The sequence below is a fragment of the Stylophora pistillata genome, chromosome 8 (genome assembly GCF_964205215.1).
Source record: "Stylophora pistillata chromosome 8, jaStyPist1.2, whole genome shotgun sequence".
NCBI classification, from domain to species: Eukaryota; Metazoa; Cnidaria; class Anthozoa; order Scleractinia; family Pocilloporidae; genus Stylophora; species Stylophora pistillata.
Genome location: NC_142526.1, coordinates 26044105 through 26067865, shown reverse-complemented (window position 1 = coordinate 26067865; position 23761 = coordinate 26044105). Strand labels below are relative to the sequence as shown.

Sequence of the window (23761 nt, the reverse complement as noted above, 5' to 3'; positions counted from 1 at the left end):
GTTTATTAACTTAGAACAGACTCCCCTAAACAGATGTCAACAACTACCCGCTCCATACAAACGACTCATTCACGACATAAGCATCACAAACGACCGAAAAAGAACGACCTAACTTTACCGACAGATCGAAACAGACCAATCACGACCGACTTACGTCACTTGAGTCTTACAGCCAATAACATCATGGCAAATCCAACCGATCATTTCACACGAACTACAATAAGAACATTCTACTGACAACAATCATTCACTTGACTCTGATGATGACTTCCGCACAGGTTGTCGAAACGTCAGTCACTACCACCGACAACAGTCCTTCTCAGGACTACACTCACCCGGACGATCAGACTACACCTTCACAAGTGACTGTTCTATTTTGTTTGTGGTGTTGCAGTATTCAGAACCCCCCATGTCCCCCTCAGTTAGCAGAACAGAATCTGACATCTTGGCAGAATGACATAGCCTTCCATATAGACATTCTTTATAAGCTTTTCACTTGGTCTAAGATTCTGAGACAAGAGAAAATAACATCTCACAGAAGGCTAATGCTATAAGATGTAGGTGTTGTCTTTTCAAGGTTTATGTACATGCAAGGGTGAATGGAGAAAATATTTGCTCAAACACATTGAGGTAAAAACCTGTGGAACTTAAGATGAATGCTATCTCTATTAAGTGACCTATTAAGCTTTGAACCCAATAAGGTCTGGTTTCTTTATAAAGAGGTAGTATACTCGTACAGTATATCCTCAAGAAAGAGGAAGGACACAGTTTGGGGTTTTCACCACCTCTAGGTATACTGTTGGTTTGATTAAAACATTGTTTTAGCTTTTGACTTTGTGCATAAACTAACAATACCATAATAAACTATCTTCCCCATGAAAAATTTGTCTTAATTCCTCCCATAGTGTCTGAGTTAGCAATGCTTCATAAGTTAAATGACAGCTGATCCAACTTGAATATGAAAAAAAAAAAATTAGTTGATGCAATATGCATCATATGAGTTCAGTAACAACTAACAAGGTAAATCAGTACAAGTAAATAGGGTCAGGTCAGGTACGTTTTTTTAACTCAAAATTTTCTGCATGGGGATATTCCTTCATTAATCTATTCTGGTAGATTTTTGACACAATATTCCAAGCAGTACAAGTAAATAAGGTCAGGCAAGTCTCTTCAATTAAAATTTCCTGCATTGGAATGTTCCTTCATTAGTCTGTTCTGGTAGGTTTTTGACACAATATTCCAAGCATCCATGTATCGATCCATACATGAAGATATACATTTCTGAAAGGTAAAAACAGAGATCCATTTAACTTTCACTTGGTTCCCAGTTGCAATATTTAAGCAATAGAACACATTTTCAGGGCATGTATTGTAAGTATTATGGCATTCTTCTGGTAAAATATCATTCTGTAAAAACAATGATGATGATAATGTGAGGAAAAATGTTAATTACTATTAATATTTTTCCTCACAAACCTTGTACTTGACAGTTGTCAAGTGGTCAAATGTAACTGCAGCTCATGTTGTTTGCTAAGGGGTAGTTATTTCAGTTATCTAATGCTAAACATAAAGTTTCCCTTACCTGTTCAGAATTATCAAGCTTTGCTCCTGGTTTGTAAATGCACTTTTTGAAGCATTTTTCTGACATTTTCTAATAAAAGACAAACAGAAAAATCAGATATGAACAGCCTTCCAATAAGTAAATTTTATAGCCATCAGATCCAAGATGTTCAGTTTCTGTGCAGAAATTTCTTATATGAAAGGAATAAGACAATTCTTGATAAACCAAGACCAGCCTTGTTGCCTAGCAAAACAGAAGCACAAAATGGGCAGATTGCCCAACAAGTCTCCAAAACATAGATCATATCTCCTGATCCTCCCAAATAATAATAATAGTCATAATAATAACAGGGTTCCACATCTCCGCTAGCCCGCTAGCATTTTTATGGTAAAATGATGATAATGAGGCTAGTAAAAATTTGGTCGGGCTAGTAAAAAACCTCATTTAATAGCCCGCTGGCTAGTAGAAAAATTGAAAGAAATTATGTGTAATTAGTTTACTTGAAGCTCACAGTTGATTAAAAAAAAAATCAACAAAGTTTAAATTGTAATGATAATAACAATAAAGAAATGTATTTACATTCGGCAGAGCTAAACTGTAAATGGCAGTGACAAAAAATGTAAATATTTTCCTATTGGTATGTTAGCACGTGGGTCGCTATGGTGTTAATTGAGTCTTTTGTTGTATGGCGTACTTAAGGTTTGACAATTGTGATGTATTCATCTCAGCTCTCGAACTTTTCTAGTTTTATGTTAAATTTTATCTTGCATGTAATTAAGCTGTTTTACCTCTAACCCCCAGAGGTCAGTGCGCCTGCATTTGGATGGGGAATATGTTCCCATTTTACCCATTGGGTTTTTTGGGTGTTCATATCAGGCAGTGGCACACAAAACATTTTAGCCCGAGAGGTGATGACTAGTTGTTTACTACTCTGTGTAACTTTGTCGGACAGCATTAAATACTCGGGCTCCTAGTTGGAGCTGCACACCCACCCTTGAATTTAAATAGGAAGGCATAAATCTTTCATCTTCTGGCATCTTTTTTTGTCTTGCGTGTCGATTGTAAACATCACTAGATCCCAGACTCTGCACTTGATGGTCAGTGTCTTCCCCAGTCTTCTCCCTACCAATGTTGCACATTGCCTCGCACTTGAAATTTACTTAGCTTTATCCTTAAATAGCACATTATGTTATCACAACGAAAGAAAAAACACCATTCTTTATCATTTTGAAAGACTTTGCCAATAAGTTTAGAGGAAGGTTTGCATGTTTGGGGTTGAGGTAGACCTTAGGGGAAATTGATCGGGGCTACCAAGTTGTGTTTCGGGCTAGTAAATTTTAGAAATCACTAGCCCTGGTGGCTAGTAATGCAGGTAGCCAAGTGTCGAACCCTGAATAATAATAATAATAATAATAATAATAATAATAATAATACACTTCTGAAGCATTCAAAAGTGTATACTGTGATAATAGTTGGAATTTTTTTGCAAGAGTGGATGTACTATTTGAATTTTTCCATCAGAATCTGAAGTAACATGCATCTACATTAGCCCCTTCTAGTTCAGGATTAAAGGGTCAACTAACCACAGGGTTAGTAGATGTGATCTTATGCACAAAGACACTGTAGATTTCAGGTTACTGTGAGTCTTTTAAATATTAATAGATATTACTGATGAGGCCAAAATGTGATAAGAACAAATTGTCGCACATTAAGTGCAGCCACAGGTGTCACTGATGTTCCAACTCATTTTAACATTACACAATGTATGTGATCTGTTCAGGGACAGCCACACAGCAACATAGAACTTATTTGTTTTATGAAGTAAGGAAATAAAAGTTGTGTATGGCCAGGTCATCTGGGCATCTTTTCTACAATAGTTCGTGAGTCAGGACTAATCAAGATGTGTCAGTCAATAATTCAGCGTATTTTGTGACGTCACGTAATAAGCCCTGATTTTAACAGTGCTTTTATTCCAGAGCAACTAAAGAATACAAGACAACTTATTTCTCCTTTGCGCTTCTCTATTCAGTCATGTCTTTCACTGGAAAGTTTTATACCAACAATTTTCATGTACTTTGGAGTAGCAGTCAAAAGACCCCAAGTTTCGTCATCTTTCAATGACCCTTTGAAACGGACAACTGCTCTCGGCAACCATGAACAAAAAACTATACCTTCAGATATATTGAAATTTCGGATATAAATTAAAACGTAAAATGGGCGTTAAGAATATTAAGCTGTGCCTCAGCGCACATGTTGCGTTAAGGGTTCCCTCCATACGACTCTAATCTGTTTCTTACCGAAAGTAATTCTTGTAAGGTTGCTACTAAAAGCTGACTTTTGACTTGATCCATCAGTTCAGCTCGTTGAGTGCCATTCATTCCACTTGAGGAACTCGAAGATGATGACGAAGAAAAGCCAAAATCCGACATATTGTGCTTTTACAGACCACTCTTCCTCGACGCCTTAGCTTTTTCCATGGGCACGCTAAGTTGAGCCACGATATGAGCTATAACTTGGCCCGCGGAGTCGCAAGTTGCACTGCGGTTACGTCATATACCCTACTCTTTCGTATACCTCATTCATTCATTCTAACCTTTCTTGGGCTACGCAACGTTTCGTCACCCAGAGATGGCGGGCCACAGCATTGTTGAATATTTTGGGGGTGATTCTGGTCATCGTTGTGGCTATTGTGGAAGCTCTAATACCAACTACTCACATGGTAGGTAATCAATGCATCGCATACCTGATTAAACATATTTTTCGTCGCGGCGATCACATCACGTTCGATAGTCCGTCTATTCTCCAAAGTTTCAGTTGGAGAATCGAAACTTCTCTGTGAAGAGAAGTTTAAAGATTTCCCTACACTTTGCTTTAAGGTATGTGGGCCCACACGATGACTAGTTTGGATTACCAAGATCTCATCGACAGGGGATGGAGAAGGTTTGTGGAAACAATTTTATGTATGTATCACTGATACTGCTATGCATTCCTAATTAAGGTGGCTCGTACCGGTTTTCATCTTTTTGATGGTTTGTAACTTTGAAAGAATACAAAAGAAAGGCTGACCAAGGCCAGTTGAACACTTTACGGGGTTGAATTATATAATCATTGGTTATCCAAAAACAGGTGTCATTTCGTCACTAGCAGTTTCCATGGCAACGCTTTCATAGGCTTATTTAGACGCATTTTTTAGCTTGTGGCTTAAATAATTCTAAAACTAACCCCGTGAGACCGTGATTTTTTTCAGTGATTGCTTTTGGCACTTGAAAAGGAAAATGCACAAAGATTTTTAAAAAATTCTGCGGAGCGGAATTTTAGAAAATCTAGAAAAGAGGTAATTTTTTCACATCACAAATTTCCTTCTGTAGAATTTTCTAGTTTTTTTTTTCTGATGATTCCTTTCGACGTTATTATCATATTGGAACAATAAAAAGAAGGGGTCACCGGACTTGTTTTCATGCAATAGCTTTCGTGAGTTTAGCAATTTCCACGCGTGTTCTCGCGCATTTAAAAATCTGGATTCTATAAGATCGACATTTGCTCATGATCTGTTATAGCTACCGCTGACAATTGCGTGTGCTCACGCGAGCGCCTACGATCTGATGTTTACAGATGTTTACAGACGTTTACTGCTAAGAAAATTGTTAAACAGCGCTGTCAAAGACAGCCTCCTGGGCTCATCTTAAAAATCCTACACACGACTTCTGGCTATATCATATTATTTTCCTTTAAGTTTCAAAGTCTTCATCCACTTCAGGTAGATTATCCTTCACTTGAGTTCTTCTTTTTTCGCCGTCGCAAGATTTCATATCGGTTGATTATTTCTTTTAGATGTGAAGTAAAGCAACCTTTACTTCTTTGAAAATCGTCTTTTTATCTTAGTTTCTATCTGCTGCATTCACAGTGGCCGCTCAACACATCAAATACACACTCTTAGGTGAGCTTCTCACAAAAGTAGAAAAAAATCCTTGCGCCACCATCTTTGTTGTAAATTTTCGTCTTTTAATCTCGCGCTTCTTTCGCAAAGTTCTCTTGCACGTGACGCAAGAGTTATCTGTTCCCCGCACGAGGAAACTAGTACGATCCACCTTAAATCATGATCACCCCATTATGGTGTTCTTGAAATTGTTCCTTGTAAGTTTCGAAACAGTTGTATAAAATTTGTTTTCCTTTACCTTTGATTATCTTGATATTTTCAGCACTTTGGCACAAAGAAAAATAAGAAGTGCCATGGTTTTAAAAATTTTTATCCACAATGCATGAATAACAGCCTCAATGATAACTCTGACCTCAACATATGTGTTATTATTATCCAAATGTGCTTCGTAGAGTACAAATAACGCGCTAGATGAGTATAAATATCACATAATATTTGTACTCCAGAAATATCTGCAAAATTCGCCCGCACTGAAATAAAAATTTGGCCTGTTGGATAATAAATCTCTTTTTAAACAATTTGTTGTGTAGTATCGCTGAGGATTTTTACTTGTTAGTTGTATTTTGACTTGCCCTATGGGTTCCTCAAAATACGGCACAACTCGTAAAAATACTCAGCGATACCACACAACAAAATGTCTAATAAGATATATTTATTTTTATGATAATTACATTTTCAAACATGATTCCACACGGTTTAACTTTCCTCCTGTTATCATATTTGGAAGATACAGGTTAGACCAAGTATAATATTTAATTATAACCCTCAACTGTACAGCAATTGATTTTTTTTTTTTTTTTAATTTGTGTTTGTTTTGTTTGTCTATTGTAGGAGTGGACAATATGTGTACAAGCCAACCATGAAAAAAATGTGTTGTCCATCTTATACCATAAAGTAGGTTTAACCTCCCATTTAATTTTCACTTTATCACCTGTACTTATTAAAATTAAACATACTGTGATTGCAAATAGAAGTAACCTTGATCTGTAAGACTAATACATGTCTTGATGATAAAAGAAATTTAGCAACAAGGTGATTGTGTTGTTGAGTAATATATTTGGCATAATAGAAATTGTGTGATAAACCTTATCCTCAAGGGTAAACTGCTATAATGGAAATTGCAGATTTTAAACCTAAAGCTTTGGGAGGGCTATCACCCGCGTGCACTCTCATATTTTAGTTGGTTACTCTTACCAATTAAACTACTTTTTTGTCTTATATTTTCACACATAATTTTTTTCTGAAGTGTCTCAATGAGCCAGAATCTTAAATCTTCAAACCTGATTGGCTAATTGCACACTCACAATCATTTCTGTCAGCTTTTTATGATTCTGACCATGGTCCAGAATTTTTTCATACTGTTCACAGAAAAATAGAAAAAAAAAGCAAACCAGTGTAAAGAAATGAAAATCTTATTTACTGCTCTCAATCCTCTTGGCCACCCATAAGACCTTGGGCACAGTTTTTTTCCTTAGTTTATACTCCTCTTGCTAGAAAAATAGCATATTTATTTTCAACCATTTAAGAATTTTTAAGAAAATGAGAGAGGGTCTTGGGGAGTACTAACCACCCACAACTGTTGGTGAGGGTTTCCCAGATAATTAACAAGTGTTACATTACACCACACTACCTAAAATTGTGAGTTTCTTGATCTTTTTATTTCATGCAGATGTGATGCATTGTCATTCAACCCAAGCAAATCACAGAAAAAAGTTCTTAAGAAGATGACCAAGTTCCTTACAGTTCCCAAACCTGGTATTTGTAATGTGACAAGTTGATTGTAAAACAGTTTAACATAAAAAGCTTCATTAATTAATGAACAGTGAGATCCAATGGCATTATGGGTATACATGTTCTGCATGTGGTGAATGATGGAAGCTATCCAGAGCTGGAGAGAACAGTATGATCCAAAAAAGATCTACCCTTTGATTATTAAATTTTCAAACATTCCCCACAAAGCCTTTGGGTCTTATATTCTTCATCAATACCACTTTTTAGTTGTCAAATGGATGTTTTTGAAACCAAGTATTTTTGCTCAAAATGCTCGGCAGCCAACTCTCCTCCTTACAACTGGGATAAACTGTCTGGGTTCACAAAGGCAGACTACCCATGAATGACAAAGTTAACTTTGACATTTTTCAAAATTCAGAGTCAAGTTCCAAGGCTGAAGGCAAAGATGCAGCTGGGTACCCTTCTGGAGGATTGGATGATACTCATGAAGCAGCTTTTGTGGAACCTCTACCTGGAATTAAGCCATCTGAATCAGTCAAGGCTAGGGATATTAGCTATGATGAATTAAGAAAGAAAAATTTAAGTGGAGTTAAGGATTGGAAGACTACAAAGGGAACAGTGGATTTACAGGCATCAGCATCTACAGGTCAAACAGCATTTGAATCAACAAAGAAAACCAAGCCAGTTAAAGGCAAGACGCCAGGTGAATCTCCTTCGAATTTTTTCTTCTGTTTGTTGTATTGTGGCATTTTGTCATGCTTCACTTACACATAGCCTTTTCTTGAAATTCATAGCACCTGGTCAAGGACATGATCCAAGCAAGCCTCCTTGTCGCAAAGCTAAAATCCTTCGTCAAGAAAGGAAAATGAAGAAACTTGCATTGTTGAAAGAGGAACAGGTTGGTTCATGGTTAGAAAATCTTTCTTTGTTTGATTTAGGGTTCAGTTGATAATCAGCTGTCATCGGACAAGTGAGCCCATGCTACTCTCCCAAAGAAGGGAGGGTAACAGAGACCACACCCAAGAGAGGTGCCAGTCAAACCTGTGTCTGGTAATGTTATAGTCTCTTAAGTCAGGCAAAAACAACCTTTGTAATACAGAATTAAGAACTACAGATATAATATCTGTTTATTTGTTTAAACAGCAGTGTAATCAAAAAAGAAATTCCAAATGAAATTTTCAGAACACTTGTTTCTGGGATGGGGAGGGTGGAGAAAGAGGACAAAAATAGGAGAAGTGAGAAAAATCCTCATGGCAATATAAGAACCAAATGTTTATGACTCACTGAAGATCAGTGATTCTCCAAATGCAGATGTTGATTCCCAGATTTGTTTTTCATTTCAATGACCAGAAAACTGATTCAGAATCTCCATCCAGTTCTCAAAATACCAGAGTCTCTGTTACTAAATCATTAGAAGACTTAATGATTGACAGATTGCCCAGTCAATCACCAGTTCACAATCTCCAGGTACATGTGTTGTTCTTTTTGTCAATATAGATAGTATAAACAGACTGATTTTTTGTGGTTGATTATAATGATATCTCACCTTCCTGTTGTATACCATCTACCCACATAAATTCCATTCAGGAGTGTACTAAATTAGTTCATGCTGATTGTTATCAGATTTTATTACACGACTCGGGCAGTCAGAGGGCCAATAACTAACATCAACCAATCAAAATGCTCTATTGCCGGTCCAATATTCTCTAAGTATTGGACCGGGCACTGTCCCGAATGGTCCCAAATGATACTGCACTTGTGTCCCTTTGAACTTCAGTCGTATAATAAATCTCTTATTAACCAAGCTTGCTCGGGACCATACTGGAAGAATATCGGCCCTCAGTCTTTTTTGTACTGACCAAGTGCAGCTCGGTCCGTACAAAAAAGACCTCAGGCCAATATTCTCCCAGTATGGCCCTCGTGCTTGGTTAATAAGATATATTCAATCACTGAATGATTTACTTTTTTTACTCTGTGTGACCTTATTACAATGATGACAAGTGTCCTGCATTAGTCAGTGGTAAGACTTCTTATCAAGGGATACTATTACTGCTATGCCATTTTATTTTTTGAGAAAGTAAAGGACAGTAGCTAGTGAGCTAGCAATCAGAAGCAAAACTTCTGTCAAGAGCCATTTGGATTCTTTTCCCAAAATTAATATTCCTTTGTTATCAACTGAAAATCATCATCTGTCAAAAAGCACTTTAATATACTATTTATGTTACAAAGGCAGATGCTTCTGCCGGTTGGCTCATGTGGTTATGTACATTTAGGTGGTCATACCTGTAGTACACAACCAGAAAATCAACTTGTGAAGATTTTCTCAATATTTAAACATGTCAACATGACTTTACTTTACTCATAGATCAAGCTGATCCCATCAAATCGAAACAGCCAGCAATTCATTGAAACCTTGCCAGAGACCAGAGAGTTGTTTTTTAAATACCAGCAAGCTATTCATGGGGACCCCCCTGAAAAATGCACAGATAAAAGGGTATTGAGTTGAAAATTTTATTAAAAGAAGGAGGGGTGGTCACTTCTTTTCCATCATATGCATTTCATGAAAACCTCACTTCCCAATTTACCTAGTCATTTTAAAACATGTCCCACATGAAAGAGTGAATTAAATTATATTTGCATTGCAAAATTACAGCTTCAGGGATAGTGAATATGCAATATGGCTCAAAAATTTTGTTCACCAAAGGTTTATCTCAAGAATGCCATTAAGAAAATAAAATTTCAACTTGATATTAAGTCTTAAGGATTGCAAATTTTTTGTGTTTGTCAGATAAATCAGAAATCAGATTTGTTCAAGTCAGTATTTGAAAAGTGACCATTTTTGTGAATAATTATTATTCTCAGGTCAAATTGGTGAGAGTGAATTTGCAGTGTGATGAATTTAGAACAACATACCAACAGACTTGTGCTCTCTTTGCAAAATATCAAATAGCCATCCACAAGGACCGCCCTGGTGAATGTGGTGAATCGCAGGTTAGGTGCAGCTAATAATAGTATTTTTTTTGTGAGTCATCCAGGCCTTTTTCAGTTTTTCCTTACCCTGCTCATTAATTTGTCTACAAAACTTGTGCTACTTTTTCAACCAATTGAATTACTTTGGTCTATTTCTTTGCTTCAGCTGTGAGCTCTCACTGTGATGCTTTTCTTTGTTTTCATTGACTGTTGCATTCAGTTTGGTTTTGGTTTTGGTTTTGGTTTTGCAACACTCAGATAACAAGTACTCTATATCATCATTAAATTGTACAGAAAGCTCCTCAAACTTAGTATTTTGCAGGAGATATCTTAATTTATTGACATCTAAGGGAAATTTGAATTCAATTCCATTTACATCCACTGGATTTTGAAGTGACCACCCATCCAACTCCAGAAGTTAGTCTTAAGATATATTTCCATGAGTTAATAAATGTCTATATATATTTGTGTATTATATGGGGAATATAGTGCTATTTTGTGTGGTCACATTGGATTGACAACCTTTTCTATTTAATTACTATATTAATGTTTACTTATCCAATCAGTACTTTTGATATAAAACTCATGATTGTACCCCAGGGCAAAAAAAATTTTTTGAAACATGTATACAAATGTAGAATGTGCTCATTCCATAATTGAACCATATGGATGTCTCAGGGAGGAGGTAGTGCTGCAGTTGTGAGAAGTTTCCACAAATTATGTCATATCTTTCATTTCCCTGAGAAGAGCAAAGTTAAAGGGAAGGGAAGGTTACTCCTTTTAAAGGGAGTTGAACAAATAAAAATGCAATTGTTAGTACAAAAAATATATATTCAATAATTCCACAGTATTTGAAAGATAGAAAACGACTGCAAGCAGCAGAAGGGATGCTGATATTTTACAGAGGGAAATAAATTATTTTGATATATTATTAATAATCATAATTAGGATAACCACACGAACTTGATGCATTAAGCCTGAGATGTTAAATTGGACTTCTGGTTAAGATCATTTTTCATCAAGTTACTATGTATGGAGTTAAGAAGAATATTTTGAATTTTCTTTTTATTTCAGTTCAAAAGATTCTTGGTTGACTCTCCTCTCGAGGTATGTTTGCATTGTATACACAGCGTTGCTTACAAGACTCAAATCATGATAAATACAGCAATTGTGTGCTTGAAATTGAACTGATATCGTAATGAGAAATTCTGTCTTGGTCACTTATGGGAGTAAAAGGGTTGAAGACTTCTTACTATCTTCTGTTTAGCCTGCAAGCAGGCTCTCTCTCTCTCGTATTTGGGACTTATATTTAACAATTATTCCACGAGCACGCGTTGGATATGAGATAATAATAGATAGCCAACGGGGCGCGTAGCGCCGCGTTGGCTACAATCATCTCGTATCCAACGAGCGCGAGTAGAATAATTGTTTTATTAAAAACGTTAAATCAAGTTATTAAATTTTATTAAATTTTTAGCTCCATTTTAATTTTAAGCTGATACGTACGCTTACCATTATTTGTAGATTATGGTATATTGGCTGATATACCATAATGGCTAAGCCAATAAAAAGTCTTGAATTGCATTATCCAATTATCTAGTTTTTAATAATTGTTTTATTAAAAAAAAAACGCCCCCAAGATATTAGACAAGTCTTCTTGACTTTATTTTGTAAGAAGAAACCGGATGTTACAATGTTCAGATATTAGATTATGGTATATTGGCTCATATACCGTAATGGCTAAGCCAATAAAAAGTCTTGAATTGCATTATCCACTGATCCAGTTTTTAATAAAAAAAAGTTATTGAAACCCCTGCAAGACTACTTTCGTCCGGACAATGGACGTATATGATCAACTTCACGATAAAGATGACTCACTTTTTGTATCATAAAAGAAATTAAATACAATGAAACCTGGAAGTAGTCGTTTGGGCATTATTTTTGTTCATTACCAAGGTAGGAAAGTTAAATCTTTGAGTATCTCCGTCTGATAAGTGTGTGCTTTAAATACTTTTCAGCACACAAGAGGACCAGGAGCCCCACCGATGGGCTTTGGATCGTTTCATCAACAATATTTTCTCGACGGTAGGTAATTCTGTTTGGAGCTCACGTACGAGCTATGTAAATAGTATTTACTTAACAAAGAGATTCCATGTTGCCGGGCGGTTGTTCCGTAATAGAGATATTGGAGAGATTTAGCACCGCATCTACGTAAAACGTGAGCGACAAGAGTGACCACGTGACCTTATTTCTCCCGCCATTTTTCACATTTACCGTATCACGTAAAAGCGGTGCTAAATGTCTCTAATGCACATGACGTTTAACGGCATACGAGAAACGGCCACTTGACGTTTGCCGTTTGCCGTGTTCACTTCTTGCACTTAAGTTTCACGCACTTAACAAAGTGTTTTAAAATATATAAAGTCAATACAATACAGTTGTTTTACCTCAGAGAAAGAGTAAAGAAGCTTTGCCTCAAAGTACGCGGTTGCTAATACTTAGAATACACTTATATGAGAACGATCCTTCGCAGTAAAGCACTATTTGAGCAATAGTGAAAATCAGACCTGAAAAAAATTTCAGGCCTGTACGGGATTCGAACCACTGACCTCTGCGATACTAGTGCAGCGCTCTACCAATTGAGCTAACAAGCCAACTGGGAGCAGGCCATCAAATTAATTCGATATAAACCCGTAGATGATAAATCAAACAACAACAAACATATGAAACATATGTGTGAACTGCGGTTATGAGACGTATATGAGAACGATCCTTCGCAGTAAAGCACTATTTGAGCAATAGTGAAAATCAGACCTGAAAAAAATTTCAGGCCTGTACGGGATTCGAACCACTGACCTCTGCGATACTAGTGCAACGCTCTACCAATTGAGCTAACAAGCCAACTGGGAGCAGGCCATCAAATTAATTCGATATAAACCCGAAGATGATAAATCAAACAACAACAAACATATGAAACATATGTGTGAACTGCGGTTATGAGACGTATATGAGAACGATCCTTCGCAGTAAAGCACTATTTGAGCAATAGTGAAAATCAGACCTGAAAAAAATTTCAGGCCTGTACGGGATTCGAACCACTGACCTCTGCGATACTAGTGCAGCGCTCTACCAATTGAGCTAACAAGCCAACTGGGAGCAGGCCATCAAATTAATTCTACCAATTGTTCTACCAATTGTTAGCTCTACCAATAGCTCTACCAATTGCTCTACCAATTGTTAGCTCAATTGGTAGAGCGCTGCACTAGTATCGCAGAGGTCAGTGGTTCGAATCCCGTACAGGCCTGAAATTTTTTTCAGGTCTGATTTTCACTATTGCTCAAATAGTGCTTTACTGCGAAGGATCGTTCTCATATACGTCTCATAACCGCAGTTCACACATATGTTTCATATGTTTGTTGTTGTTTGATTTATCATCTACGGGTTTATATCGAATTAATTTGATGGCCTGCTCCCAGTTGGCTTGTTAGCTCAATTGGTAGAGCGCTGCACTAGTATCGCAGAGGTCAGTGGTTCGAATCCCGTACAGGCCTGAAATTTTTTTCAGGTCTGATTTTCACTATTGCTCAAATAGTGCTTTACTGCGAAGGATCGTTCTCATATACGTCTCATAACCGCAGTTCACACATATGTTTCATATGTTTGTTGTTGTTAGAATACACTGTTTACTCACATTTTTCATTAACGTGAAACCTCCTCCGTTCACTTTCAAAACGGCAGAGAGCAAATATATCCACCGGGTATATACCTATATTCAATATAACGAAATTGGTCGGAAATTAAACCCTCGACGCGCGATTTTGTCTCATCTACTCCCTGAGGTGAGTAGTTGTTTTAGTATATACTAAAACAGTGAAATAATATACACCACCAAAATTGATTTGAGTGATTTCTTTGCTTTTCACGGATGCAAACCGGGACGCTATTTTTTCCCGAGTTGCTCGGAGGTAAATAGCAAAGGATATTCGGAGTTTTACTAGCCAATCAGAGCGCGCCTTCAACGCTATCCACTGTTTTAGAATATACTAATACTCTTTATTAAAAACTGGATCATTGGATAATGCAGTTCAAGACTTTTTATTGGCTTAACCATAGACCTTATTCATAAATGGCCGCCGCGCGGAAACGGCCTGGTTTCGAATGCATGAAAGCGAGGCTTGGTAGGCCAAGGTTCACAGATCAAAACAAAACCACAATGGCTTCTCACAGATCTTATGATGGAACTGTGCGCGTGATACTCACAGAAGACGATATTCCTGGAGCTTCCTTAGCTGGTAGAAATCCTTCTTCACTGAAAAATGACGAGCTAAAGTTTTGGTTGAGATGTCGTGGCGATTCACTCAAGGGTCTTAAGACGAAAGCACAGCTCGTAAAACGGTGAGAGCTAAGTTCGTGAGTGATATCACATGGAGTTTAGAGTTTACGAAAACGTGCAGTTGAGAATTATTGCTTTATTATATTGCAGAGTCCAAGACTATGTTGAAAATGGAAGGGATAAAATGCTGGTTGACCCTGATGGAGATAAAATTTACACGAAAAGGAAGGCAAGGTTTTCGAGTTTACTACCAAACGATTATGTCTCTCCTGTCACCTCAAGTGTGAAATACCCGAGCGATGGATGGGGAAAGTCGCTTGAAAGGATGCCGTGTTTCACAAGAGCCGAAATGAACCAGCACGTGGCAAATTCTGGAAAGCGAGTTGCAAATGCCGAGCACCACTCAATTCCAACTAATTTAAAGAAGGCAAAAACATTTCTGAAGGACGAATACCTAAAGGAAATTGAGGCGAACAGTGATCAAAGGTATTTTTATTTGAAAGCGAATTGTTATCACAGTTTCAGGAAAAGTGAAGCTCCACATGATCTTCGTTTTGCCATGTGCATTGTCTCAGGTCAAGTCATACATGCCAACTGTTCATGCAAAGCTGGCAAAGTGGGATATTGTAACCACATTCTTGCTTTAATGTTTAAAGCGTGCAAGTTTAGTTTATTTGACAGCAAGAGCACAGAAGATCTGTGCCAGGAGGATGATGAACAACCGGATCTCGCCAGCACATCCCAGCTTCAAAGATGGCACAAGAAGGGTCGTGGGGACAAAATATCTGCTCAACCGGTAATGGAAGTTACCATTTCAAAAACACGGTTAGATGATACCAAAAGGAGAGAAGGATTGAAGTGCTTACTGTATGATGCAAGGTCAAACCCTGTGCATGACGTCCAAGCAGAAATTAACCTGAAAAAAGCCCTTCAAAATATAAATCCACAAATGGGTTTAGCAGTTCTGGCAAAAGATGATTCCACTCCCAAAAGTTGTGTTATGACCAAATTTGGTGAAAGCCAAATTGGCTCACTTTGCAGCTACCACTTGACTCTTACTGAAGCAAACTTTGTGGCTACATTTGACATTTCTTCTATTCCAAGAGCTGACATGGATGAAGCAGAGTTAACCTATCCCAGGTTCCCTTTAAACTCAGGCAGTGATTTTGTCAGGCCTGACAACCTCAGTCATTCTGAAGAGACACTTGTTAGTTCCCTTGTTGTTGATGAAAACATGATAAACAAGATTGAAGGAGCCACAAGAGGTCAAACATTGTCAGAACAGTGGAAGAAAGAGCGAAAGCTTTGATTCACTGCTTCAAAGTTTGACCTCATTTCAAAAAGACAAAGGAATCATGATAAGTTTGCAATGGATCTCATCAATCCGAAAGCATTTACCTCAAGGTATGTTGAGCATGGTATAAAATATGAACCGGTTGCTCTCCAGGAATATGAGAAAATCATGCTTGCACGAAAGACACCTGTTAAGGTTCTCAAGAGTGGTTTTGTTGTTTCCCTGAATATGCCTTTTCTTGGGTGCTCACCAGATGGCAGGGTTGTAGATTTTGGATACTATGATCATTTTGGACTTGCTGAAGTGAAGTGTCCTGAAACAAAATTTCAAGTCACTCCACTAGAAGCCTGTCAAGACCCAAAATTCTTTTGTGCAGCTTTCGATGGACAATGCAAACTGAAAAAGAATCATGCTTACTATACTCAAGTGCAAGGCCAAATGGGTGTGAGTGGGGCAAGATGGTGTGACTTCATTGTCTACACAAAAAAGGGAATTTCGGTGGAAAGAATTCCCTTTGATGCTGCTTACTGGGAAACTCTGAAGCAAAAGCTGCGCACATATTACTTTACCATTTTATTAAAATTGCAGCAAGTGAGTTTGCAAGATGCTTAACTACCACTTCTACTTCTTTCAGTGCTGTATATACAATGTAAATAGTTGCTTGAATGAAAAGTTGAATAATTATGTATTGATGTATTTCACATACACCTAACTTTGATACAACTTGCCAATATTCACATTTTGTATCAAAGATCAGCTGACTTGCAAGCTCCAATCAATTATGACAGTGATTACCAGCTAAACTTCTTATAATCTCAATTGTGAAAGTGAGTGATCTTCAAAGGTAGACTTGTGTTTGATAGAATCTCTCAGCTGTAAATATTTATGACAACTACCAGTATATAATTTCTTATAAACCTAAGAAGGTGAATTTGTTATAATAATATTTTATTAGAGCTTGATTGGTTGGAAAGAGTTACAGTTCAAATTTCCTCACAAAATATGATCAGAAAAATTTTGCTCAAGTAATGTCCTTAAACTATTGAATAGGAACAAATTTGAAAGAAGAAGTTATGTGGACTTAAGAAATGAAATGTATATGTTGTAGTTCAATTTTATACTTGGTTCAAATTTTATTTTCCTTTGTTCTCAGTCATGTTTATGTATGATAATGAGTTGGAAACAAAGGAAAATAAAATTTGAACCAAGGATAAAACTGAACTACAACATATACAAGTGTTGAAAGGCATTAAAATACATGTTGTGTTTACACCAATCTCTTACATAGGAAAAACAGCACAAATTTTATTTTTATTAACAACGAGGGGTATTTATTAAGTTTATGTTAATAGGTCAAGCACTGATGAGGGGATCATGCATATTGCACAACATTGCACACACACACCACATTTGATTTACTACCCCAAAATAGGTGAATGGAATAACCCCATCAAATATGCGAAAATTCTTCACCTTGTTAATGGCCCTCTCAACATGGATTCGCAAGCTAGCAATTTCTTGTGTTGCAATCACATCTTCGGCTGACATCTGCTCAGACATTCCCAAGAAAGGGGGGATGTTTAAGGAGACTCCTAGGGGAAGAATATCATCAATGGTGAAGCCTTTGTCAGCCATCACAGTGTCTCCTTTCGAAAAGGGAAGATTCAAAAAGCCACTCCGCTCTACAATTTCCCTGTCAGATATGCTTCCAGTATACAGCTGCCCAATAAATGTGAAACCCCCTTTAGGTGAAATCCCCACTAATGCCTTTAAAGTGGTATGGTTCTTATATGAACTAAAGAGCTCACTATTTAAAAGGAGGCTACTAGGCATTTCACAGCGCACCTCTGTGCAGTCAATGATTACCCTTGTGGTAGGATACTTTGCCTTGAAATCATCAGGCATTGTCTCATTAACTAGTTCTCTGGATGGCCAGATATTAATATGGCCAAGTTTTAAATACAAAAAGTTTATCCAGGAGATAAAGATGCGACTAACAGTTGGCTGAGAAATATTAAATAATTGGGCTAAATGCAACTCAGCAAAACCTTGCCTCAACCTACACAAAGTGAGAAGGAACTCGTCCACTGGTTTTAAGATCCGTGGTCTTCCTTTTTTCACAGACTTGGGGGTGCCATCAAAACCTTTTCCAGACAGCCAATAGTTAATGTTCTCACCCTGCTCACCAGGATCCAAAAATTCGTACAGGACCATCATTGTTTGGTAGTTTGGAAAGCCGGTGTAAAATGCTACTAGTGAGTCATTTGAGGCGATGTTTTTAAAGGAAAACAACCGCTCCTCACATTTCTCGTATTTCCGCTCAAGATCCACAACTTTTTCTTTAAGTTTTGAAACCACTTTCTCCAGTTCTTCATTATTCGTTAGTGCTGCGGCAACTTTGTCCTTAAGCTCAGCTATGCATGAATCTTTTTCTGATTTCTTGACAAAATCAGTGCTGCACTCACGCTCCTGTGTTGTGTTTTCCATTTCCACTGTTAAGTCCGCCATATTTGTTGATGTAGCATGCTCACTGATAATTTCGCTGCATTCGGTGGAAGAATCCACAGCCTCCCTAACTTCAAGCGCTTTTTTTTTTTGTCACTGTTGTAGCCGTACAGCGTGGTGTCGGTGGTGCTCGTTTACGAGGCGAACTTCGCTTCCACACGAATTGACTCGGCACAGCTCCTGGTGTGGGGCTAACTTTTCCACTAAGACTTCTCTGCAAATCTTCTTTCCTGAAATGCCTGGAACAAACTCTAGTTGCCCCATTTAAGGAAAAATTCGCTCCGATATCTCTTCTTATAGCATGAAGCCATCGCTTTTTTAGGTTTTCCTCCTCTGGAAAACGGAAAAAAGAAATTTTTTTCACCCGTCTCCTTGTCCCGCTTGTCCTTCTTCGTACAGAGCGGGACACAGCAATTTGTCGGCATCTCTAAGGCTCTTCACGCGGAAATCTTTCTTTAACTCAGGGATATCCCGTTTAGTGACTAAGAAATATTTTTCCTGCCAATATCCTCAAAACCTTTAGACTACTTCAACAATATTATTTGAGAAATTATACGGTCAGAAATGTGCCCTCCAAGAATTTTCTGGCCTACCAAGCCTCGCTTTCATGCATTCGAAACCAGTCCGTTCCCGCGCGGCGGCCATTTATGAATAAGGTCTATTATGGTATATGAGCCAAGTATACCATAATCTAATATCTGTACATTGTAACATCCGGTTTCTTCTTACAAAATAAAGTCGTGAAGATTTGTGTTATATCTTGGGGACGTTTTTTTTTTTTTTTTTAATAAAACAATTATTCCACTCGTGCCTGTTGGATATGAGATGATTATAGCCAACTCGGCGCTACGCGCCTCGTTGGCTATCTATCATCTCATATCCAACGCGCGCTCGTGGAATAATTGTTAACTGTTCACTTCCATGCCAACCTCGTTCGAAGAGCCTTTTCCCTAAATTGAGGATACTGGGAACGAGGTTGCTTCCATGAAAGCCAATCAGCGCGCGCGAAAAGCGCGCGCTGATTGGCTTGCATGGAACTACTTACAATTACTTCTTACAATTACTACACAACTATTTACTTGTGTGGTATGTACTAAATTTGTTAATCTTTTGTGTCAGATAAACTGATAGCGGTTGGAGTGCTGGATATTCTTCCTCGCTGCGTTTCATCCGTGTATCTCTTTTACGATCCTGATTATTCACATTTATCTCTGGGAGTATATTCCGCTCTGAGGTAATCTGTAAACTTAAAATTTTATCTTTAAAAATGCTCACCCTAATTTCCTTTTTTCTGACCATACTTATTCGGCACTCAACCTAGAATTTTAGATCGGCAATAAATTTTTTTCATTTGCAGCTTGGCAAATCGTTTTCCCTAGCACTTTCTGCCGGAGACCATTTTTTAGTTCCAGTTTCTTAATTCCTTCATTTCAGTTGAAAATGAACACGTTGCAAGTTCTACAACCGTAAAAATCATGTGAACAGTTTAAAACATTTCTCAGGCTTCGTCCCACGTTTTCTACCGCGCCCTATCGCGTATCTTTTGGAATGTACAACCAATAGCTTTCTATTTCTCTTTTAGGGAAATTCACTTTACTCGCCACCTCCAGAAAATCGTCCCAACCATTCAGAACTACTACATGGGTTTCTACATACACTCGTGTCCAAAAATGAGATACAAGGTGAGTACGTTGACCTACGACAGAAATAACTTGGCTCTTGGTTATATTTTTTGAGGTAAGTTTCACGACAGTCAATCGGAAAGTGCTTTACGTCGCTGTGGTGTTTTCTTTCTCCAGGGAAACTACTCACCATCCTATCTGGCCTGTCCAGAGACGTTCAATTGGATTCCCATTAAACAGTGTCTTCCTAAGCTCGATCACAGTAATTATTCTCGGCTCGACGACTCAGACGAAGGTGAGACATGGTAAATCTGTGAGTGGGAGGGAGAGGGGAATGAGGAGTATTTTATTAAACGATAGATTTGAAGGTGTGGGGTGAAGCTCTGGCTAGGGACATTTTTTATGTCGTTTTCATTGGGAGAAATTTTAGTATTGTTATGAGTTCTCCCTCCCCTAAAAATAATCGTCTGAAGAGCGGAAGCGAAACATTTTCCCGTTGTAACAAACCTGCTTACGATCTCGTCTTTTCTAATCTTATTTGCGTTTGCAATTGTATAATACTTGAGCTAGTTTTTTTGCTTTGTAAACAAAGGTAATAGAGACTTCTCATCGCACTTAGTTTGTCTTGACCTTTATTCGTGTTTTTTTTTCACAACTTTTGTAGAACCTCCCAAAGCAACTGCGGAAGACGCGCGTGTTCTTTTTGATCGGACAGCCATGCCATACCAGGTAATCAACAACCTTGTATATATACTCTTTCTCTCCCCCTTCCCTTCCCCTCCCCCTTCCCTTCCCCTCCCCTCCCCCTTCCCTTCATCCTCCGTTTCTTCCTCCCCCTTCCTTCCCCCCCTCTCCCGTTCTCCTTCCCGGCCCTTCCTCTACTCTTTTGTTGTCTCATTTTAATCCAGCAGAACCAACATCATTTTGCTACGGCTCGAGCGTTCTTCGCCTGCGGGAGAGCATGAGGTCTTGAGAGGCGAGAGGCCTTCAAGGGGTTTAGGTTCTAGACGTGGTCGTCACGGGTTGCTTTTGCCGCCATATTTTGGATACGATTGTTCAGAGAATGGTGCGTCATTAATAGTGCCAGAACCCCGGAAAACCTCTTCCTGACTAGTCTTTGATAATCCCGCGCGCACACAAACACGCGTCCTGCAGCGCCAACAAAGAGGGCCTTTTCATGGGCTAGGCTGCCGTTCTTTGGGATCTCACGCAATGCTGCCGCACGAGAACTAGTTCGGGTGAGGCTTGCGTTATATCCCTAAGAAGGGCTACGAAGAAGACTAGAATGTGTAACACAATATTAAGGAATACAATGAATATATGATCATACGAATATTAAGGAATACCATTAACAGTCGCTGCTGTTTCTCTCCTGGCAGATGTATGTAGCTCTTAGAAGTCCGAATGATCGCGAGGAGGTTCAGGAGTACGCGGAATTCGTCGGACCTGAGGTTTTGTCCAGGATGCTGCTCTTTAGATCCGGTTAAAATGTGCTTAGGTTCTAGACGTGGTTGTCACGGGTTGCTTTTGCCGCCATATTTTGGATACGATTGTTCAGAGAATGGTGCGTCAAGGCGAGAGCCTCTAAGGATTCCTTTAAGGAAGCCTCCAATTTTAATTCAAGAAAAGATGTTGCGAACTAAATACAGCCAAGCAAAAGGGAAAGTCGCTCTATAAACGACAATAGCTGATTTGGGGTGTTACGCATTAGCCTTGCCTTGGTTTGCTTTATAAGACCAGAGAGGAGAGTACCTTCTGTCTTAGTAGAACGATTTGCCTTGTTTAACTGATGAGAAGTTTATGTCTGGTTTTTGTTTAGTGTATGAGGTAACTGTCGAACATGGTTTTTACTCTGGTTTTAGGAGAAACATGTACACGTGGTATAGTTTAAAAGTCCAGAACTATTTTCCTGACTTTTATTTTAAACTGCGCAAAGTAAGACCCACTTCATAGACGAAGGTGTCAAGTGGTGGGTGGTTTGCGAATGACTTGACTTCCAGCGGGACAAGTAACATTTTTAAACTTTAATCTGGCGCAGGGCTCTCCCGAGAATTTGAAGTAGCGTGGAGAAAAATTTCGGGGTTCGGGGTGCGGGTAGGGTAGTAACGGGGCTTACATGTGGGGATAGAAAGATTTGTTAAAGAGCGAATTCATTGCTTTTGCAGACTGGCTACTTTGCCCTGAAAATACAGATACGATCATAATAATAAAGGTCTTTATTAAGAATTATTGTGCAAACAGACGTGCTACAATTAACATGAATAACATGAATGAAATGAATAAGGAAAAAGAAAGGTATTAATTACTCTTGAAAAGACATCTATTAATAAAAACTGATTTAAAACGGCTTGTCTGGACCTTAGGCAAAATATAATTATGCGACCTAGTTCTCAACTGCCGTGTTCTCTGGGGAGGTAAGAGATCGCTCAACGCAGTGTTGGTGGAAGAGATCCTTTGCCATAATTTCTTATTTCTATTACAACGGATATCCAAGATACTGTGTTGCTTTAAGCAGTAACCCAGCTTATAACACCTGGCAAAGAGCTTATCAATTCTACTTAAATATTTACTATTATAATAAAAAGCACACCCCCAGACCTCAATAGCATATGTAAAAACTGAAAGAATTAAACTTTGAAAAAGTAAGTCCAAATTCTCAATAGGGTAGCCATAATATTTAGATATTCTCAAAATATACAACCTACTGCTAGCCTTACTAAGTAGATAATCAATATGAGTGTCCCAATTAACTGGCACTTGCGCAAAGGTAACACCCAATAGTTTCAGTTTTTCTTTCCTCTCTATGATCTCGAGTGGTTCAGGAGGCGTCTTGGAAGTCTTTCCTCGTAAGAGAAGTTCCCATGTTTTCGTCAAGTTGACTTTCATGCAGTTCTTCTCGGACCATTCAATAAAGGATAGGATTTCCTTTCGGATTCATCTAAGCCTACATTTGCCTCGATTGGTAAACTAATAGTTATATCATCAGCAAATTTAACTAGAAGATTCTTATTAGTATTAACAGCTTTGATATCGTTAATAAAAATAGAAAATAAGACCGGCCCCAGGACTGTACCTTGAGGAACACCCCTATTTATAGAAACATATTCAGTACTATGACCATCGACAACAACTCTCTGCTTTCTATGATTTAAAAAACTAATAAGCCAATTAATAATATATGGATTAATGTTAACTTGCTTTAATTTACTACAGAGGGAATTGTGTGATACAGAGTCGAAGGCCTTACTAAAGTCAAAGGAAAAAAATCTAACAAAATCGGCGTTATCATCAAGCCACTTTAACCATGTGTGTTGACATTTAATTAATGCCATAGTAGAGTTATGACCACCACGATAGGCAAACTGATCTAAATCAATATAATCATTGAAAATACTGGAAAGTTCAAACCTATAGACCAATCGTTCAAAAAGTCTCATGATAATAGCAGTTATAGAAATTGGCCGAAGCTGGGTGCAGCAAGTCAATGGAGACTCCTTAGGTATAGGCTTGATGTCTGCCATCTTCCAAGAGGATGGTACTTTATGTTGTTGCAGCCAGCTGTTAAACACATCGGTGACAACAGGGGCAAGATCATGGGCAAATTCTCTAAAAAGCCAGTATGGGAGCTCATCCGGGCCACAAGCAGTCCTCTTAAGCTTAGAAAGAAAATGTGTGACAACGTGAAGAGGTATTGTAGGTATCCTCGCATCATCAGGAATATCAATTGGTGCAGGGGCTATATATTCAGGATCAGAGTTTATGCTACAAAAATATTTATTTATGATGTCTGGATGAATAACTGAGCTGA

The 23761-nt window shown here is 38.1% G+C and overlaps 3 protein-coding genes and 1 pseudogene across 7 annotated transcripts; 2 read left to right on the top strand and 2 right to left on the bottom strand.

Annotated features, from left to right (window-relative positions):
- Positions 1-643: 643 nt before the first annotated feature.
- LOC111334175 (mitochondrial import inner membrane translocase subunit Tim13) lies at positions 644-4064 on the bottom strand. Its single transcript, XM_022939870.2, has 3 exons — positions 3859-4064; positions 1583-1651; positions 644-1281 (listed from the first exon to the last, which is right to left on the bottom strand). Exons 1-3 carry the CDS (start codon positions 3988-3990, stop codon positions 1171-1173), a joined length of 312 nt encoding a protein of 103 aa, XP_022795605.1. The 5' UTR covers positions 3991-4064; the 3' UTR covers positions 644-1170.
- A 59-nt stretch (positions 4065-4123) lies between these two features.
- On the top strand, positions 4124-22299 carry LOC111334149 (arginyl-tRNA--protein transferase 1). Of its 4 annotated transcripts, none has more exons than XM_088729494.1 (16): positions 4124-4280; positions 4438-4501; positions 6330-6392; positions 7168-7253; positions 7648-7932; positions 8024-8127; positions 8580-8696; positions 9595-9723; positions 10092-10220; positions 11274-11306; positions 12218-12284; positions 19451-19565; positions 19914-20013; positions 20131-20248; positions 20618-20682; positions 21333-22299. In XM_088729494.1, the coding sequence occupies exons 1-16, from the start codon at positions 4190-4192 to the stop codon at positions 21438-21440; spliced, it is 1674 nt and encodes a 557-aa protein (XP_088585620.1). In that variant the 5' UTR covers positions 4124-4189; the 3' UTR covers positions 21441-22299. The 4 variants fall into 4 exon arrangements, with proteins under 4 accessions (XP_088585620.1, XP_022795585.1, XP_022795579.1 ...); XM_088729495.1 differs by having other exon boundaries at positions 4196-4280; positions 4438-4521; XM_022939850.2 differs by lacking the exon at positions 9595-9723.
- On the top strand, positions 13429-17102 carry LOC148725671 (uncharacterized; annotated as a pseudogene). The gene is made up of 2 exons (XR_015990375.1): positions 13429-14594; positions 14683-17102. The product of XR_015990375.1 is annotated as an uncharacterized LOC148725671 (transcript).
- LOC148725670 (uncharacterized) lies at positions 17166-18691 on the bottom strand. The gene has a single exon (XM_088729497.1). It carries the CDS (start codon positions 18332-18334, stop codon positions 17180-17182), a length of 1155 nt encoding a protein of 384 aa, XP_088585623.1. The 5' UTR covers positions 18335-18691; the 3' UTR covers positions 17166-17179.
- Positions 22300-23761: the final 1462 nt, after the last annotated feature.

Coding starts and splice junctions, on each gene's coding strand:
- LOC111334175 (XM_022939870.2), bottom strand. CDS start 3,990: ATGTCGGATTTTGGCTTTTCTTCGTCATCATCTTCGAGTTCCTCAAGT. Junction 1,652..3,858: donor CCTTACAAGAATTACTTTCG/GTAAGAAACAGA, acceptor GTCTTTTATTAG/AAAATGTCAGAAAAATGCTT. Junction 1,282..1,582: donor AGCTTGATAATTCTGAACAG/GTAAGGGAAACT, acceptor TTTACCTTTCAG/AAATGTATATCTTCATGTAT.
- LOC148725670 (XM_088729497.1), bottom strand. CDS start 18,334: ATGGCGGACTTAACAGTGGAAATGGAAAACACAACACAGGAGCGTGAG.
- LOC111334149 (XM_088729494.1), top strand. CDS start 4,190: ATGGCGGGCCACAGCATTGTTGAATATTTTGGGGGTGATTCTGGTCAT. Junction 4,281..4,437: donor TAATACCAACTACTCACATG/GTAGGTAATCAA, acceptor CTTTGCTTTAAG/GTATGTGGGCCCACACGATG. Junction 8,128..8,579: donor CATTGTTGAAAGAGGAACAG/GTTGGTTCATGG, acceptor TTCAATGACCAG/AAAACTGATTCAGAATCTCC.